Source organism: Dryobates pubescens, chromosome 9, assembly GCF_014839835.1.
Source record: "Dryobates pubescens isolate bDryPub1 chromosome 9, bDryPub1.pri, whole genome shotgun sequence".
NCBI classification, from domain to species: domain Eukaryota; kingdom Metazoa; phylum Chordata; class Aves; order Piciformes; family Picidae; genus Dryobates; species Dryobates pubescens.
The window spans coordinates 35,027,053-35,047,412 of record NC_071620.1 but is presented as its reverse complement, the minus strand read 5'-3'; the positions used below and the strand labels follow the sequence as shown (position 1 = coordinate 35,047,412).

At 45.9% G+C, this 20,360-nt stretch overlaps 2 protein-coding genes across 2 annotated transcripts in view; both read right to left on the bottom strand.

The window, feature by feature from the left end:
* GFOD1 (glucose-fructose oxidoreductase domain containing 1) overlaps positions 1-18,409 on the bottom strand; it is a 78,590-nt gene extending 60,181 nt beyond the window's left edge. The window contains exon 1 of the mRNA XM_009898084.2: positions 17,718-18,409. Within this exon, the coding sequence (XP_009896386.2) occupies positions 17,718-17,970 (253 nt within the window). The 5' untranslated portion in view covers positions 17,971-18,409. The remainder of the gene's footprint in view (positions 1-17,717) is intronic.
* The window catches only part of CAP2 (cyclase associated actin cytoskeleton regulatory protein 2), a 307,559-nt gene that overhangs the window by 81,592 nt on the left and 205,607 nt on the right, over positions 1-20,360 (bottom strand). The gene's annotated exons all lie outside the window — the stretch shown is intronic.

Sequence of the window (20,360 nt, the reverse complement as noted above, 5' to 3'; positions counted from 1 at the left end):
ATTTAAACACACTATCCATTTTATGCACACAGCTTGAATTCAGCCTAGGTGACACCAGCTTCCTGTCAACTCCTTCAGCAACCACCTTGGTAAGACAACAGCTCTCATTCTTGAAAGTACATGAGGCTATGCCTCATGCAGACACATCACAGGTCACTTTAAACAGACCTTACTTTGTGTGGCACAAAAGTTACTAAAAAAAAGGCTCTTATCAACTGTCTCAACTTACTGATGCTGAAACAGCTATTCATCACCTCTGTTTTATGAACAAAACCCCATAGCTATGCTCAACTTCTCCATGTCTCCTTGTTCTTCTAAAGGAAGGCTAATTTTCTATACTTCACCACTACAGCAAAGTATTAAGTACTCTGCTGCATTTGGTGCCCAAAGCATTTTCTGCCTGACCAGAATGCTTCTTGGTAACTCAGTGGGGGAGTCAATGATGCCAGGCAGGTTACTTTCTTTCTCCTCTCAAGAGTCTTGATCTGTGAAGTTCATCTCCACAGGGAGACTGCCTTGACAGCATCTTTCTCTGGGAAGTTCAAGCTAGCCTGAAAAGCCAGTAAAGGCAAAATGCTTGTTTAACCTTTTCCACTAAAGTGCATGGTTAGCACTTTCACTTCCAAGAACAATTCATCAATTCACTGCATCTTAGACCTGGAAATGTAACAGCTCCTACTGAAGTCAATGTAATCTTCCCCCTAACCCAGCATCCCTCACAATTCACCCTTTCCCAGTGCCATGCAAACCTTACTCCACGTCCTGCCTCAGCTCTATCTTCTCTCAGCTGCATCTCACTGCCAGTAACCCCTCCATGACCACAGCAGCCCCCACAGCACATCCTGGGGATGACTGCTGCCCAGTCCTTTCTGGGTATGCAGCCTACAGCCTGGCAGCAGGAGGGAGATGGGGAACACTGCCTGCTCTCCCTCTTGCCAGCCATGGGCAGAGTTCCGAGAGTCACAGCCACAACCACCCAGCTACACCCTCTTCCCTCTTCTGTTTTTTGCAAGCCCAGTCACAGCAGCAGAGCATGCTGCATTGAACACTGACTCCCTCCTTGTGTTGGCTCTCTCCCATCCCCTCTCCTGGCCAAATTTGTCAGCATCACGAGTGCTTTTCCACTTTCTGTATTCATCTATTTTTCTAATAAGGGAGGCGTCTCATGCTCAGGCCCCTGAGAGCAGCCCCTCCTCTCTTATCATTTCACTGAAACACATCCTCCTCTTTCAGGCAAATGTTATCTGGTATTTTCAAATGTGTGTTTTCATAGACAAGAAATACCAAAGAATGCTACATTCCTGCAACACCAGCCTTTCTACAAAGCTGGGCATGGCTTACCACATCACTGTTACAGAGAACCTGCAGCAAGCGTCTGACTCTTGCAAAGGGGGACACACTTAGGTGATTTCTACCCCTAAATCCAGGGCTTCAACTACTCAACAAGCCATGCTACTCCCTCCCTCATAGGTCTCCTTCTTTGTTGCTGTTTCCAAATGAGGCCAACAAGCCAAAAGTAAGCAAGCCACCAAATATAAGAAAATCAGCCACTCAGAAATCAATGAGAGTTTCTCTGATGTGACTACAGTTTGTTGCTGAGCAGGTGGCAGTGGCAGCATGACATGGGTATGGCCCACTACATATTCCCATCACAAATTCCACCCTCTTTATCCTGTTCTAGTATTTACAGCTTAACCATAAAAACTGCTCCGAGAGGAAATCTGGCAGCAAGGCATCAGCCACTTTATTCAGTCTCACGGAAGTGTCAAGACAATGCAAGCAAATGGGTTTGGCTTTCCATTTCTTGTAGTCCTGTGTGCAGCAGAAAACCAGTTTCTTTGGGAGTTTTGGACAAAACAATAACTGCTAGACAGAAAGCAACTTCAAACAGATGACTTTCTGCCAGTAGTAAACCAGAAGGCTTTCAAGTCTTTAGGTTTCAGGAATGTTTATTTAGAGTCTCTCCTGGGAGCCCTGACACAATCCCAATAATGACCAAACTGCTGTGAGCCAAACTTGAAAGATTTTCAATGACCAAAAATCTTAGAGAGAGAGAAAAAAAGCAAGAGAGAGAGAGAGTTCTTTAGGGCTGTGGATCTTCTAGCACTTGAGCTAGAAAGCAAATTTGCTTCAGTTTTCCTGGGTGTTTCCTATCAAGTAAAAGTCAACAAACTTGACTGCCCATAGGACAACTGCATCTATTCTATGGCTTTTATCAACAGAGAGAGGGACAAACTGCTTAGGGATCCTGTCCTGCCCACTCAACCCACTGCTCTACTGAGGCAGTCCACAAGGACTGCAGTGTGCAAGACAGCCGAGGAGAGAACTGAAAAGATTTCCCACCTCCCTCCTCCTCCCCTAATGCAAACAACATCTCACTTACTGGAAGGGTAGTGCAACCTGGCACTGCTTCTGATCACTCACCACTGTTGATGTGCTTCAAATTAATGGTTTCTAACACCTGCAGCTATCAACAGCATCGAATTTTTCTGCCACAGTAAAACTTCTCATGGGAGATGTGAAAAAGTGCAGGAGAAAAAGGATTTTCACTGCTGTGTTATGGCCTATAGGATCTGTGAAACGTAAAAACAGAGACACATGGACTCCTGTCCCCAGCTGCCAAAAAGCAGTCTTCCCCTGTACCACCTCTGTGCAATGTAATCCCAACGAGGAATGAAGACAACCCAACTGCATCTCTGTTCTTGTGAGAAAGAGTCCTGAGTTGTGTGAGTATACAGGGAGATACCCACCTGAACACAAAAGATTAACTTCCTGAATTCTAGGAAAACCAGAGGTAAATCTCAGATTACTCCACACAGGTTCTTTTTTTCTGGTAAAGCAACAGGCCAGTTCTAAGTACTTTAATCCTACTAAAATGAACATTTAACTATAAATATCTTGTTTTGACTTAGGGCTCCAGATTTCCATTATCTTGCATCCCATGAAGCAGTTTACAGATGTTTGAACATTCCAAAGCAGAAGAAACAAACACAAGACTGACAACTCATGGCATTTTGAATGAATTATTCCCCAGTTCCTTTAAATAGAGCACGTAAGGCATATTGTTCCCCACATCATCCGTGGTATTGTAATTAATGTCCCAACTACTGTCCATATCAATCCATCACTCATAGTCTTGTAATTACAGGTTTAGAGACTGGGACAGCAAAGAAGCATTAAATCAGATCAGAGGCTTGTGGTACACAGATCTCCAGTCAGAGTTACAGAGTCTGTCTTAGCCTGAAGCTAATTTTTTTACTTATTTCTCTGTGCCCATATAATTACTTATTTTTCAAATATTTTTCCCAAGAAACTAAACCCACCATTTGCTGTGAGCAAACTGAAGTAGCACAACTACCCACGCTTTTAATTTCCCTAATATAAGTTTCAGGCCCTAACAGGCTTTACAGTGCCAGGCAAGCCCAGAGTGGCTGGAGAGCAGTCAGGCTGAGAGGGACCTGGGGGTGCTGGTTGACGGTAGACTGAACATGAGCCTGCAGTGTGCCCAGGCAGCTAAGAGGGCCAATGGCATCCTGGCCTGCATCAGGAACAGTGTGGCCAGCAGGAGCAGGGAGGTCATTCTGCCCCTGTACACTGCACTGGTTAGGCCACACCTCGAGTACTGTGTCCAGTTCTGGGCCCCTCAGTTTAGGAAGGAGGTTGACTTGCTGGAGCGAGTCCAGAGAAGAGCAACAAAGTTGGTGAGGGGTTTGGAACATAAGCCCTACGAGGAGAGGCTGAGGGAGCTGGGGTTGCTTAGCCTGGAGAAGAGGAGACTCAGGGGTGACCTTATTACTCTCTACAACTACCTGAAGGGAGGTTGTAGACAGACGGATGTTGGTCTCTTCTCCCAGGCGGCCAGTACCAGAACAAGAGGACACAGTCTCAGGCTGTGCCAGGGGAGGTTCAGATGTTAGGAAAAAGTTCTATACAGAAAGAGTGATTGCCCATTGGAATGGGCTGCCTGGGGAGGTGGTGGAGTCGCCACCACTGGAGGTTTTCAGGAGAAGACTTGATGGGGTGCTTGGTGCCGTGGGTTAGTTGTTTGGGTGGTGTTGGATTGGTTGATGGGTTGGACGCGGTGATCTTGAAGGTCTCTTCCAACCTGGTTTATTCTATGTAAGTTCTATGTATACACATCCTGTGAACAACACTCAACTGGAAATTAATATAGTTTTATTGCTGGCAGAACTTGAAGAATGTGATACTATGTTTTTCCTGCATTAGCAGTTGTGGCAGCTTCATAAGCTACAGCACAAGCCCATTCAATGTTTGCTCTAGGAATTTTTGATACACAGAAGAAGAATATATACATATGTTTACATTCATTATAATCACAAGAGTATACTCCATATGATCTGCTTGGTTCCTACACTCAAGAGTTCCCAGCTGTAAGCACCACACAATCCACATGGAATTTAGGCTAGCATACTGAGACTAGACAGGTCATTACAAAAGCCTAGAAATATCCATTCATGCCCTGGTCTAGAGCTGTGGTACAAAAGTGAAGCTTGCAAGTAGGAAACTTTATTGGCATGTGTCCTACCTGCTAGGAAACTCTGCAAACACAGTCCTCTCAAAAAGAGGGCTAAAGCCATGCCCTGTCAGTGCCTTAGTAAAAGACATATTCTTTAGGAGTAAAAAGAAAGGCAGTTTCTTATACTTTTAGGCTATTAAAGTTAGAGCAGATGTATCTCCTGTACTGTTAATTCTTTGATGGGTCCTCAGTGAAAGGAGATGTGAGAGCAAAAGTCCCAAAATCCACTTCTCTGTCAGACACTGGGGGGCTTACACAGCCAATTAATACCACACCTGTTACATTACATGTAAGACTCTTCAAGGGAACCTTTAATGATTTGTCAAAATCTGATTCAGCAGTTAGAGCATCACCCCAGGATTTTATTTTGAGCATCAAGTGAAGGAAATGTTTTCAAATACTTTGCATATTTACTAACTTGGTGAAAGGCACTGAAGGGCACACATAGCCAGAAAGGAAACAACGCTGCACATGGCTCCATACAGTGCAATTCCATCTTGCAAGAATTCCCTGTAAGCTTAATTATGCTGAGATGGTACAAGACCACTCCAACAACCATCAGCACTCTACTCACAGTCATCCAAGCCTCTCAGACCATAGAATCTCAGAATGCTGGGGGTTAGAAGGGACCTCTGGAGATTACCTAGTTTAAGTTCCTGCTAAAGCAGGGTCACCTACAGCAGGTTGCACAGGTCTGCATCTAGGTGGGGTTTTAATCTCTCCAGAGGAGAATCCACAACCTCTTTTGTCAGCCTGTTGCAGTGCTCTGTCACCCACAATGATTCTGCCTGATGCAGGAAACCCTAAGCAACACTCTACAGAGCTGAAAAAAACATCCAGACCTGAAATTAAGTATCTTTGTTTGAGCATTTCTTAACAATAGCTGCAAATCTGAACTTGCTCACATTGGTTTAAGCTGATGCTCAAGGTTGTACATGCAGTCAGCATTATTTATGAGTATGCTGCTGTCTGTCTTCTAAAAAAGGCAGTTGCTCCAGTCAGCCCAGAAAAGTCCTGCTCATTTGCTAAAGGGTTTCCTAGTGTGCAGAGGACCATAACATATACTAAAGAGAAACTCCAAACTTCATTAATAATAAATACACAAGTCTCCCAGCTGCTGAGCCATCACTGCTTATAGTAAGCTGGCTTAATAAAGGGTTTTGTAGCATCTGTTAAATAAAGCTCCAGTGCTGGGAAGATGATTACTACCATTAACAAGCCACAAAATATTCAGCACCATATACAATCCCCAAACTCAACATAGCCATGGATCACTCTATCCCAGCCATGAGTCTTCCCAGGAAAAGGGAGTTCCTCTTAACAGTTCTTGCAGTTCCTTCACAAGCTGCCATGTACACATTAAAAAAAGGACACCAATAAGAGAGCCAAAAAGCTTATTTTCAACTGGGGCTGAGGTTTCCCTGCATTGTCCCTGTTTTTTGACTCCTGTGCTGGTTTTACACCTGCACAACCATCCAGGGAAAAGTCCCAACCAGATGACCAGGATTAGTCCACTTTCAGCAGCTCAAATGCATTTATCATGATCACCATCCACTGAACAGCATTCAGCCACAGCAGTGAAAGAGAAGAGCAGACATCAGAGAACCCAGCTTTTGTCCTTGTCACCTGTTTCTCACACAAACTTCAGCAAAGTCTCTTAAATCTCTCTGTGCTTCCCCATCCCTCATCTGTCCTTCTGGGAATTCTGAAAGGTGAAAATAGCTTCAAGAAGGCACATAAATGCCATCTAATTAAAACACATGATCTGCATTACAGAGAATGAAAGTTCAGGTCAGAAATCCTTGGTCAACTTCTCATCCTGCCACTCTTGCTTAGAGATGACAGGAGTCTTGTCAAAGGCACACCAAGGGTATAATGCAACAATTTTGTCCCCACCTGACACGTAAGGGGTCAGGTCTTTCTGCACACAGATGGCAGCAGGTGTGGTCTCAGCAGCTGCTGAGACATCTGTCCACACCAGGCCTTGTGAAGGATCACATTCACGTACGTGAATAAATCCATATTGTCTAACAATGACAACCACAGTGACTACACAACTAAATTTATATGAAGAGCTGCACATCAGCACTATAATAAAAGGCAAAACCAAGTCTGGTAGCTAGCATCCAATCTCACAAGCAAACAGACCAGCATTTATGAGAATTGAGATGGCTTCTGAACACAGACTTTCCTCATTTTAAGCATATGATACAAAGTATTTTTTCCCCAGTGGCTATAAATGGTGAAGTCCAGTAAAAAACATAGCCAGAATTACACTTCAGGTCCATGACTCTCTCAAGCTGTGCTGATAATCTTGGAGACCATATCAAAATGTACTTTGACCACTTTATCAAAGACACCAACTGACTACCTCGTGACACAAATTTTTAAGCAGAATTCTTTAGGAATGTGAATAATGAGTTTTGCCTGTCAGCCATGGATCCAAATTCAGGACACTTTCCCATGGACTTGGATGTGTCCACAAACTAGTCTCAGGGAGTGCTGCTCAGCACTCTGCTTAAGAAACAAGTCTTTATCAGAGCATCTTGTATTGCTTAACCACAAAGCATCTTCCACAACACTAAACTGTCAAGTTCTTTCAAGCAGCAAGTCACAGAATAGAGTTCTGCAAGCTCTGTCAAGCTCATGTAGTCATAGGCTATGGTTAACATTTCTAAGCACCCCGCTCCAAGTGTTTTTCCATCTGATTTTTTATTCCTGCAGACATGCTGCTGTAACACTTTATAGGAGCACAAATACACTGAGATATGGAATTGCACTGAAATAGCTGCATCTTTGGAGGTTTTTTGATGGATTGGTACAAAAGCAGTGTGCAAGCAAATTCCTGCTTGGGTGAATTATTGTGCCTGACAAATATTCCCTGTAAGGAACCACGGATTTTGTCTTCAAGGACACTACTGAAGTAAGCAGACGTTAGCAGAACCGTGTCCCAAGACTCCCACCAATCATTTCCTAAACTGACAGAGATGCCTTTGTCACAGGGACACAGATCTGCAAGGCCAGGCTACTCTCTCCCTGCTGCACAGCAAGTTGGTTTTTTTGGGGGACACAACACGTTCTCAGTAACATCATCATAAATTTCAACTATTTCCTTTGATCCAGTAGAACTTGCATTTACAGTGGAGCAAGCAAGATCAGAATCTGAACATTTGCATGAGTCTTTCAGGCACATTTTTGGAATGTATTTTAAGGGGCAACAAGCCTGGCTGCAACATTTTCAGATGTTCTCCAACCTATTCTCTCTCCCCTATCCTATCCCCACAAGAAATCGAAACAGCCACATTGTCTTTTATAGGCTGAGGAAATGAAGGAAGGGGAGGGATTTCCAGGAATTTTTTATTTATATATTTTCCACCTTCATGTGGGGTTTATGTTTTTGTTGGTTGGATTTTTTTTTTCTTTTATAAATACATGGAATTATACATAAGGCAAATGTCTGGACACCAAGAGGAATCATTCTGAGTGCTCAGGCTAGCCTTCAGTTTCACATTTTTAAGCAGTATCACTCCAGCTCAACAAGGGCAGCTGCTGCTGTAGAATTCCCTCTCCTCGCTTGACTCTGTTTGGATTGTGAAAAGCACTCTGTATCATGTGAAGCCCTGTACTCCTGAGGCAGTATTTAATTCAACCATGACTTCCCTTCTGGGCATTTCCTGGCCAAAAAAAAATAAAAATGGCAAGATGGAAGACCTGAAGACTGCCAAACATTCGCTGCAAAGAAGTGCCAAAACAAGTGTCTTTATTGCTGATAAAAGCCATGGAAATACCAGAATGCAAAATGAAGTTGCTACCTTTTTTTCACCTCCATCTGCTTCACCAAAGCTGTGACTGCTGCTGCAATGGAATCGAAGGTACCAGTTTTCATTCTGAGATTAAATTCTAGCACAGTAGCAAATGACAAAAGTAACCTAGTCCCTGTGTTAAATCAGTATTTATTCATATACTAGTACCAACCAAGTTCCTCACACCATGTTCTCATCTTCTGTGCTCTTCCTCATGCTCATACTTAGTTAAACCTGGTAAATAGTAGTTTTCCTCATTGGCACTGGATGGGCTAAAAATGAATGATGCTATTATAAGGAGATGAGTGGGGTAAACTCTCAGCCTCCACAATTCCCTAAACTTCCTGCTATCCTGAGGGTCAGATCTGTGTATTAGTAAGATCTGGTGTTTATGCTATCCTGCAGGCTAGTTCCACCATCTGGAAGCACAGCTGTAAGAGACAGCTGCAGTGATCAAGGATAACCACACTTACACTTGCCAGGCACACAAGTCTTGTCTGACCTTGGTGATCAGCATGGTGGAGCAAGACCTGGTATCCTCTGCCCTTCATCGCCACATTTTTAGCATAGCCACATCCTGAACACATACACAGAAAAACTCCTTAGTCTGTTTGGGGACTTTTGCTCAGAGGTCTCCAAACTCAGTGATCCAAAAGCAAACAGCGTTCTTCTTAGCATCCACAACAAATCACCTAGAGGACTACATTAACCACCTTTAGGAAGAGTGCAGCTCCAATACATACAGAGACGGACTACACCAGTACCACAGGCACATTTTATACCAGCTAGATTCTCCAAACTGACAATTTATGCCTGCATAGAAACAGGAATAACATATACCAAGTACAGTTGCCATAATTCTGCCAGAAGTGTCCACGCCAGGAGTCACACCAGCTGGACTTCTAATGGCAATGAGGCAATTACATTAAAGCAATCATACCGCTTGCAGTCATAAATATACTGGTAGGAAAAATCCATGTGTGGACCAGACCTTAAATAAATTTTGGGAACCTACACAAGGGTTTGTTCCTCTTAATTACATTGCCACTAAAATCAATTTGTTTAAATCAGGAGTTAAGACCTAAAATAATTCTTTGTAAGCAGTGTGGTTTTGTTACCTGCACGCACACGAACCTTGTCAGTTGAGTCCCTGACTTTGACAGCTCACACTTGCGAGGCGGGAGTTTATTATATGAATAATAAACAAAAAGCAGCAGGGTAAATACTTCTGCTTTGCTGATTTGAGGAAACCAGAACAATTCATAGCAACTCCAGATAACACTGTGACAAAGTGAAACTAACAGTGAAGGGTGTTGTTGCATTGCAGTGGCCTGTGAAAAACACCAATGTGGGCTGTTCTGGAAATTTAACTCCAGTCTCACCCTCGGTGCTTTGCCACCACTGTTGCTAAACGAGCAAAACAATCCCCTGCACATACAAAGAAAAGGACATATTTAGCATATTAGCAGAGCTTTTACCATGCCTCCTTCAGCAGTTGTGCTCAACTACCAATGTCTGGAGTCATAGAGAAAATCTGTCTGTCATGTAATGCCAGTCTCAGGCATAAAAGGGCCCTAAGGGGAAAAAAAAATAAGAAAGAAAGAAAGGGGGCAACAGTGTGAGGTTTGAAAATCTAGTGATTTTATTTGCCCAATGTATTTTCTTTCTCCACATTTATCTACACATTCTTCCTTAATTCCTGTGTTATTTAATATTCTTCTAAAATTTGAAACAGAATGCAAGTCCTTCCTTTACCGACGGCATCAAGCACCCATCAACACAAGTCCTCAAAACACAGCAACAACACAGAAAGTCACATAGGGAGAGTACGTTGAAGGGGGATCAGACAGCTCAGTACCACAGCAGGTGTCACAGTGGCAACTGCTTGTCAAAATGAAGGCACAAAGCTGTGCAGGAAAGAAGAGCAATAATGAGAGATACGTTTCCTCCTGTTTCCCATGTTATAGGGAGGCGACAATTTACTCCAGAAGTTAAATAGCAACACCTAGCCTGGGCACAGCTCTAACGGTATAAAGACATCTTTCACAGAACCACACAGAATCACAGAATGGTAGGAGTTGGAGGGGACCTGTGACGATCGTCTAGTCCAATACCCCTGCTAGAACAGGATCACACATCTAGCCAGGTTTTGGAGGCCACCAGAGATGAAGACTTCACAACTTCTCTGGGCAGCCTACTCCAGTGCCCTGACACCCTCAAATGAAGAATTTTTTCCTTATGGTCACATGGAACTTCCCATGCTCCAGTTTGTGCTCACTGTCCCTTGTCCTGCCACTGGACATCACTGAGAACAGTCTGGCTCCATCCTCCTGACACAGGATCTATATGAAAGGCCCTTCTCTCATCCTCTCATAGAAGCCATGCCACATATTTTGTTTGTGCAAGAGCATCCATGGCACAGTTATGCCATTTTAATAATGGTGCACAAGATGCTGTCTATGTGGCATCTACTCTACCAACTGTGCCAGCAACAGAAATAGAAAAGGCCATCTTCTCTACCATAGTCACAAGGCCAGACATGCAAGCCTACACCTTTAGCAGTAATGCCTGCTTTGATCACGGGAAATTATTCTATTATTTTCAGCCCTTTCCCAGTTATCTTCTTCAGCCATGCCAGAAGTCATGCCTAAGGGAGCTACTTACCTCCATCCATTTTCAACACCAAATCAAGACATTATGGCATGGCTAATGCTAGTTCATCACTGTTAAAAATTACAAGGATGCCTTGGGAGGACCTGTACTGGAAGTAGCACTGGTATGCACTAGTCTTTGAACAGCTGAGTGTTTCAAGTACCTCAGAAAAACAGCTGTATTTGCCACCACAGCAAACATCAATGTAAGACCACAACAGGACAAGAAGAATAGTGTTCAAAGTGCAGTGAAATAGATAAAGGTGATAAGGACTTCCCCATATAAAGGCTAAAAAAAGAGGAAGACAGAAGCACCTTTGACTTGTGTATTCAAAGGAAGTCAGCTTTCTCATTGAAGTACCACCATGCTGGCTATGGCTCTGCCTAACAGTGCTGAAAGATCAAACATCGGTGCAGCTCAGCAACACTCCTGCTGATTGTGTGATGAAGGCCTAAGCCCCTGACAGCAGAGCACGTGGAAGGAGGATGTCCATGCTTCAGCACATTTTGCCATCTGAATCACTGGAAGAAGTTTGGCAGATGAGTGTTTGGGCATGCATTTGTTTCAGCCAACTCACATACAGGGCACAGTGTCCCTTATCCAGGGACAACAACAGAAAAGCTTGTCTTTGCAGCCAAGGCCAGGCACTCCATTTTAGAACAGCAGAGGAAACTGGGACAACACAAACTGACCCTGCTTGAATATGGAACCACAGCAGTGATCTTCATGCTTAACACAATTTAATGCAGCCACTTCGATCATAACCGGCTGTTCCTTAGTCCAAGCAAATTTGAATGCTGCCATCATGGCATGAGCTAAGAGCCACAGCATCCCAAGTTTGGTCCATACTGAGCTCCTGGCCTACCCTACCACTACAACAGAAGTGGTGGTTATTTTCAGACAGAAGACATTTGGGAAAAATTAGAACACATCCTTGATTTGAAGGCCAGAAAAGAAACAACAGAAGGGAAAGGCTCGCCTGTTTTTTCAAATTTCAGCACTACCTGAACAGTGCTTTTTAACCTTAACTGTCTGGAAGTCCAGTCCCACAGCATCTCTGTAGGAGTTTTATAGGAGTAACACTGTAATTAAAGGTCTGCATTAATGTGAGAAAAAAGGTTGACAGAAAGAGCTAGGTGCCAGTTTCTGTGGTTCGCCTACATCACTCAAGCAGGAAGAAGACTTGTAGGCAATGGCCAGCAGACTCTTTGAGCTGACCTTCTCATATGTGCAAAAAAAGCATCACAGCCTTTGCTGGCTCTGCCAATTAAAGATAGACAGCACTTCATCTGACCTTTTCTTTTGCAATAAGACGACCATAATCCACATTTAATATGCTGCAAAGTCATTTGCCTTTCAAGTACAGGAGCATGATCTGCTGAAAGTCACTGCTATTAGGTCAAATTTAAACTCCATATTGCAGGACAGATAGTACATTGCTATTAATAATAAATAATCATGATAATGTTTTCCCTTAATAGAGCATCTCATCCCAAAAGGTCTTGACCACTTAAACTCTGGACTAAGTTCTATCCATTGTTACAACCCTGTAATCTCTGCCTGATTTGTACAGGTGCAGAGGAATACAGAAATTAGAGTTTGCATCAGATCTGTGAATTACTTCACTGCAGCAGTTCAGAGATAGATCCAGTGATAACATTGCCAGTGCTTTAACAAGGAGTTCTCAGCATTATATTCTAGACAACAGGGCTGTACTGCATGCCTCTGTGATGCCAGTGCTTCCTGGGAAGGGGTGGGAAGGTAAGGATCCAAGCAATGCTATTTATGTTCCTCTCTAAATAAAGATGCTCCTTCATGACCACAATCAAGTATAAAAGAAGCACCAGTCAGCAAACAAATTTAAGTGTTTCTTAAGAGGAACAACTTCTGGAGGGCTGGGAAAGTCATACTCTATGTATAGTCTCCAGGCAAAATGGACTCCTACCATGCACTACTATGATATAAACATTTTAAAACGTAGTAATATGCAGACATGGCTGCAAACATAGACAATGGATATTCAGCACACAGCTCAGTGTTCCTGTCCTTAACTCAGGATGAAAGAGTACGAGAAAACACTGCAAAAAGAATTAAGGGTAACATCTCCAGAGACATGCTTTAGAAACACCTAGTACTTGATTCTTCCCAAAAGCAAAATGTTTGCTTCCTAGAAACACTTAGGTCAACCTCAGGAACAGGATCGCTTTAGTAGGAGTTGAGTTGACTCAAGGACCAACAGAACCAGTCACATGGAAATGTCTGTGCCATACCCTTCAACTTGAAATGGCATCAAGGACTTCTCAGTGCCACCAGCACTACATCACTTCACCTGACACAGCAGCTATTTAGCCATGCTGGGCAACCCTTTCAGTCAGGATCTGATGAATGTCATATTTGAACAAAGAGCACCATGAAGTCACATTTTGACAGTTTTGAACTAGGTGGAGGGTCACATCACATTGTCTTTAACAGCAGCTCTTCTGATGCTGAAGACAGACAGTCTGGTGACATATTTTATTCCTGAATGTAAACACATGCCTCATCAAGCTTGGGATACAACTGTGCTGCCAATGCAAGCAGGCAGGAGAAAAGACCACTTCCAGCAAACATGCCAAACTTTACAGCCCAGTGAGAAGGGAGAACACCCTTACTCAATACTAGGACCATTTTCTATGCTTACCTAAACACTCAGCCATTGATCTTTCTTGACCACCAAGCAGCATGTCAGTCAGGATGTTGGTTGAGCATTACACTACAGAGAATGAGTACAGTGATAAACAAAAGAGTTTCTAAGAGAACACAATAGACCAGAGGCAGGAAAGAGAAAGGGTCAATCAGCCCCATTTTGAACAAGCAAACAAGGGATTTGATTCCTTTCACACAGAAGTAACAGAAGCCATCAGAGTATTTCACATAAAACACCACAGGGATTATTTCTGCTTTTGGTCATCAGCCAAAGCAGCCTCAGTTCTCTCATGAACTCGGTCTGTTCCGGAGACTTGCCCAACATTGGTCGAGCCCCCCAAAAAAATGCCAGAGTCAGACCCAGCTCAGGATCCTATTTCTGACAGAGACAACAGAGGCCTAGAGGAAAAGTTAACGGGGCAAGTTTAAAGCTATCTTTCTCCCATTTTCTCCCTCCACCAGCTTCCAGGAAGCCACAGTTTGAGGACTTCCTCAGCCAGGGCATGTATTCGCACATTCATGTTTTAATAACGGTTGGTGGGGTGCCGTGCCAAAACATTTTCACTGCATTGACACGTCAGATGCATCAGTGAAAGCAAAGACTTTCCACTTCGCATGGTCCGAGTTAAACATAGCTGCAGAGACACCTGTTTCACCCTACCTTCACCTCCAGACTCCACATCACAAACACACCAGGCAGTGTGTAAATACTCTAAATGGGTGATGGAAACACCACAGACTGCTTCCCCATGCTTTTAATAACGAATACTCTGCAAATGAAAACACAGCTTTGGGCAACAAGACAATTTAAAATAAAATACAAGTGCAAAAGAAAAGCTTGTCCTGTCTCTTCCCAGGCCAGATATGTCACCACTCATACGGAAGCCAGGTGGATGTATTAACAAGTAACTCATGTCTTTCTCAACCTTTTGTGCTGCAATGCAGGGCATCATGTTTAGACCTCATAAAACCTCTTGAAACCCCCACAGAATCACCAAGGTTGGAAAAGACCTCAAAGATCATCAAGTCCAACCTGTTACCACAGGCCTCATGACTAAACCATGGCACCAAGTGCCACATCCAATCCCCTCTTGAACACCTCCAGGGATGGTGACTCCACCACCTCCCTGGGCAGCCCATTCCAATGGCGAACAACTCTCCCTGTGAAGAACTTTCTCCTCACCGCAAGCCTAAACTTGAGACTGTGTCCTCTTGTTCTGGTGCTGGTTGCCTGGGAGAAGAGACCAGCACCCTCCTGTCTACAACCACCCTTCAGGTAGTTGTAGAGAGCAGTAAGGTCTCCCCTGAGCCTCCTCTTCTCCAGGCTAAACAATCCCAGCTCCCTCAGCCTCTCCTCATAGGGCTTGTGCTCGAGGCCTCTCCCCAGCCTTGTTGCCCTTCTCTGGACACGTTCAAGAGTCTCAATGTCCTTCTGAAACTGAGAAGCCCAGAACTGGACACAGGACTCAAGGTGTGGCCTAACCAGTGCTGAGTACAGGGGCACAATGACTTCCCTGCTCCTACTGGCCACACTATTCTTGAGGCACGCCACCTAAGACTAGAACTTCTGGCATCCCCTATGTCCTACCAGAAGCCACTGCACATTGGGGGGAAAAAAAACATTTTAAAAAAAGTAAAAACCCCCACAAAATCAAGTTAAAAAAAAAAAGAGACCCCTGTATGCTTTCCTTGTCATAGTAAGGAATTTTTCCCCAGCTTCTGCTTTTCTCAATCTATACAACATTGCCCTACTTATCAGAGGCTTTTGAACTCTGCACTTGATGAACTGCAATTGCACTCCTACCCTTGAAACAGAAAATTCAGTGATTAAAGCAAAATAATCACTCTAGAGCACAGCAGTCCCCAAGCAATGAAGCAAAAGCGGGACCAGAAGAAGTTGCCGACAGGGTGGTATTCCGCTCCGCAGTTCAGGAACTGCTGCCCTAGCCCTTCTTTGTAACTGTATGAACATGTAAAAACTTTTATTGTTGATAAAAGTCAAAGAAGAACAAAAAAATCCCCCCCCCAAACCCAAGATCAATAGCCAAACAAACATTTAACTCTGAAGTAACTGCAGGAAAGGTTACAGTCCAAGAGATACTCTCTACATAACTATTTAAGAATCCACTGTAAAACCAAATTATCACATGATACACGTTATCACCATGTAACATGTTTAATCCCTTCTTAATGACTTTTCCATGCCCTGTCACACACATCTGACTACCCCTGCAACATATAAATAACAACTTTTGAGGAATGGGAGGATACCAAATTAATTAGACATGAACTGAGAATGGTAGAGAACAAATAGAGAGAAAACACCTTTTTGTCACTTCCAGGCTGTTACTAGCACATTGCATCAGCAAGTTGTCAGTAACATCCCAGCTACATCAATTGTCAGCATAATTCATCAATTCAGCACGTATCTAGGAGCAGATTTTTTTCTTCTTCAGCTGCAAATATTCAGGAGACAAAACATGACAGTATTTTAAGTCCTCCAGAAAAAAAAAAAGTAAGAAAAAACCACACTAATTGCCCTTATTACTTCACAATTTTTCTCTTGTACCAGATGCCTTGTGTCCGCCTGAAACCTCATGGGATTCTACCTCTTAGAGCACTTCCGTGAGCAACACCTGCAGGAAAGAGTCACAGGAAAGTGACACAATTGTCGTCAAATTAATGTGGGTCAAACGTGAAACCTTGTTACCTTGATACTGCTTTTCATAGCTGGTTTATGGGGTATGTGTATTTCTACATTGTAAATCCGTTCACACATCATTCTGGCCAGCAGGCTTCTGGTACAAGCCTATCTCGAGGAACAAGTCAGGATCATATTAAACGCTCTGAAACACGTTTCCAAGTACAAAAACCCACACTAAGTGAGGCTTCCAGACAAATGCCTATGCTGCACTTAAGGATATTCAGGTACTGCCTTATGTCCCTTAACTGCTTCATTTTAAAACCAGTGTTTGAATGGTAACTAATACTAATGAGCACGCTAGCAGCAATGCAACTAGGACATTCCACATGCATTTATAAGGCTGAAAGTGATCGCCATCAGCCTACACCGCTGCAGCCCCACAGCCAAACAAGCCACCCTGACTCGTTAACCTCGACAGGATCTGCAACAACCATGACTCACAGCATTTTCGTCTCACTTTTAACCTTTCCCACCTCTATTTGTAGGGATAAATTAGGGCTTCCTTAGTCCTGAGTATTTTCCCAATATATTCCCAGTATAGTCACCAGAAAACAAGTATTTAAGGACCAGCGATCATAAAGCTGGAAAAGCAAAGTCCAGACTTAAGACTCAAACAAGGGGAGGGGAGATGCGGCCCAGTTTTGCACGACTGAAACCACAGAAACCGACAACAGTGCGTGCCTACTTCAGTCCCTCCTTCCCTTTGTACGTGATCTTAATGAAGCCTGGGGTGTAAAAACGTTTCCTCCGCTGTCACCGCTTCCTGCCTTCCTCTTTGGTTTACAGCTGGGGATCCGAGGCTGGGTTCAGAGCCGGCATCCCCCAGAGTTCCCCAGCGTGGGTGCCCCTAAAGCGGGAGCGATATCCAGCAACCCGCTCCCCTGCCAGGCGCATAGGGGAACCGCCGGCCAAATACTGGCAGGATAATTTCTCTTTTATTGTGACTTTCTCCTTCTGACTGCGACGCGGATGACACCTGCTCCCTCCTCCTGCTGCGTGGGTGTCAAGCTCCTCCTGTCCAGGCTTGCCCGAGCTTGCCCGGAGGGGCGGGTACCTACTGCCTGGGACCACGCCGGCGGGGAACACGGGGGATCAGGACTGCGAGATGTCACACCGAGCTGCCGCAGCGCCATCCCAGCCATCCCGCTGGCGCTTGGCCTTGCCACAGCGAGGAACGCTGGGCACCCACGGCTCAGCCAGCCCTCCTCCATCTAAATACACGGAGAATGGAGAGGGAAGCAAAGGAGAAACTCCGCGCTGAGGCGGGGTTTCATTTCATTCAGCGTGAGGCAAAGCCCAAGCCCCGGAGATCGCCCCCGCGGCCGTCCCCACTCACCCAGGGTCTTGACGGCGACCTGCCGGGTGAGCGGCGGCGGTAAGTTGACGCAGACCAAGTCGACGTCCTGGTGCAGCAGCACCTCGTCGATGCGGCTGGTATAGAAGGGGACGCTCATCTCCTTGGCGAGCTCCTCCGCCTCCTCGGGCGTGCGGCCCCACAGCGCCTTCACGGCGAAGCCCTCCGCCTTCAGCAGCGGCACGATCACCCGCGCCGTCAGGCCGGTGCCGAACACCCCCACCCCGGGTAGCATGGCGGCGGTGGGGGGCGAGGCGGCACGGCACGGCGAGACGCTCCCTCCTTCCCTCAGCGCCAGCCGGGGCGGGAGGAGGCGGCCGCCTGGTTGGCGGGAGAGAGAGGCAGCCCCCACTGGCTGTGGCTGCTGCTGCTGCCGCCGCCGGGGCCGGGACCAGCCGCCCCCCGCCTCAGCAGTGTCGCGGCCGCCGGCTGCCCCGCCATGCCCGCACCATCACACACGCCTCCGCGGAGGCGCCGGCGCTGCCCTCCCTTCAGGGACGCGGGGTGGGCAGGGATAACCCGCTCTCCTCCGGCGGAGGCGGCCAACAAGTGCGGGTTGCGGAGGAGATTGGGGAGGATGGGGGAGATGGAAAGGGGCGGCGGCGCGAAGCTCAGCACCCTTCTGCCATCTTCGCCGCGAGCGCCCGCTCGTCGTGGGGGGAGCGGGGCCTGGCTGTCACCTCCCGGCGGTTCCTGCACCGCCCGCCCCGCCCCCGTCGAGCCATTGGCCACCGCCCGAGCTGGCCCCGCCCCGGCACCAGCGGGAGGCGCGAGGCTGCGGGGCGCCCTCTGGCAGCTGGCGGGCGTCGCCTCGCTCGCCTCGCCGTGGAGACTGCCCGGTGTGACCGGGTGAGGGGGAAAAGCGGGCCACGGAAAGGTGGTCCCCGCGGCAATTATCACTCCGCAAGAGGGTTTCCGGTCCGCCTGGCCGGTCGGTTTCGGGGCATATCCCCCTGCGCCGCCGGGCATGAGAGATCCGCCCCCATCTCTTCCCCCAAGGGAGAGCAGCTGGTGGGCCATGGTTATGGGGCGTCACAGAATCACAAAAGGGTAGGGGTTGGAAGGGACCTCTGGGGATCGTTTAGTCCAACCGCTCTGTTAAAGCAGGTTCAGCCAAAGCAGGTTGCACAGGAACACATTCAGGTAGGGTTTGAAATTTTCCAGAGAAGGATCCTCCACAACCTCTCTGGACAGGCTGTTCAGTGCTCTGTCACCTTCACAGGAAGGAGGTTTTCCTCATATTCAGATGGAACTTCCCTGAGTTCCAGTTCTTGACTGTTGCCCTTTGTCCTCTCACTAGGCACCACTGAAGAGAATCTGGTGCTGTCCTCTTGACAGCCATGCTTTAGAAATAGGTAAGCATTGAGAAGATCCACTCAGTCCTCCCCGAATAAACAGCTCCAGGCCTCTCAGACTTTGTCAGAGAGATGCTCCACTCTCCTCGGCATCTCTGTAGCTCTCCATTGGACTCTCTCTAGTAGTTCCCTGACCCTCTTGAACCGGGAAGCCCAGAACTGAACACAGGACTCTAGATGTCACTCCCAGGTCATTCTCTGTAGAGCTGCTTTCCAGCTGGTGCATGAAGTTATTATTCCTCCTTAGGTGCAGGACTTTATACATTGCCTTTGCTGACTTTCAGTTAGGTTCCCCTTTGTCCAACCCTCTAGCCTGTCCAGAGGGGTGATACCTAGTAAAGGCACAGAAGAGCTAGGAGAGCCACAGCAGCAAACAAGCATAAACTGGTCATATCTCTTTGTCTTCAGTGTGTCTCTTGCTGTGACAGTTCTCCAGAACCATGATGTCCCAAAGAGCTGCCCTGAACCCTGTGTGCAGAGTGTTGGACACTGGCTCCCCTGCCTGCATTTCCTATCAGGCCTACCTGTCCAGGATGCCTCGCTCTAGTCCCCACCACTTATCCTGTACCAGACTGTTGGGGATTTGTTCTTCCTGCAAACATTGTGTCTCTTCAGCTTTATTGGGATACTGGTTCACATTGGAAGGGTGATACCCAGGATCACAGGAAAGCAAAGCCTCCATCACTGCTGTAGCGCCTTCCACCAGCTCCTGCGTCACCCTACCTTTGCCTCTTAACTGGGATAGGTCTCCAGACTGACACAGAGGCTGCCGAGTGGGTCCAGGAGTAGCTGAGGACACCACCGCCCTTTGGTCCTGCACAGATCTGTGTAGAAATCATTCTCAAGAAGGTCAACCTGAGCCCTGAATCAGCTGGTCTGAAAGCAGAGTGGCTCTAATGAAGGCCACAGAGTTACACTGGTGTCTACCCTACTCTTAAAAAAAAATACAAAACTTACTGCTTGCAATTAAATTATAAGAATAAAGATGTTGTTTTTCCACATAGTTTCTTTTACTGGTTCCTTGGATAACAGAAGAGCAGAGTAAGGAAGGAAAAAGGAAAAAAATGAGGAGAGAAAGGGAGACAAAAGCAGTTTAAAACATTTCTTATATTAGACTGCTGGAAACATGTCAGGGACAACTTTGCAAATGTAATCCACCACTACTGGAAAACACAGACGTGGAAGCCGGCACCCCTTTCCCATACTCCAGAAAGAGGTAGGTTTTTTTCCCTGCCACCACCTCACAGCAAACACATTCTTCATTACAAAG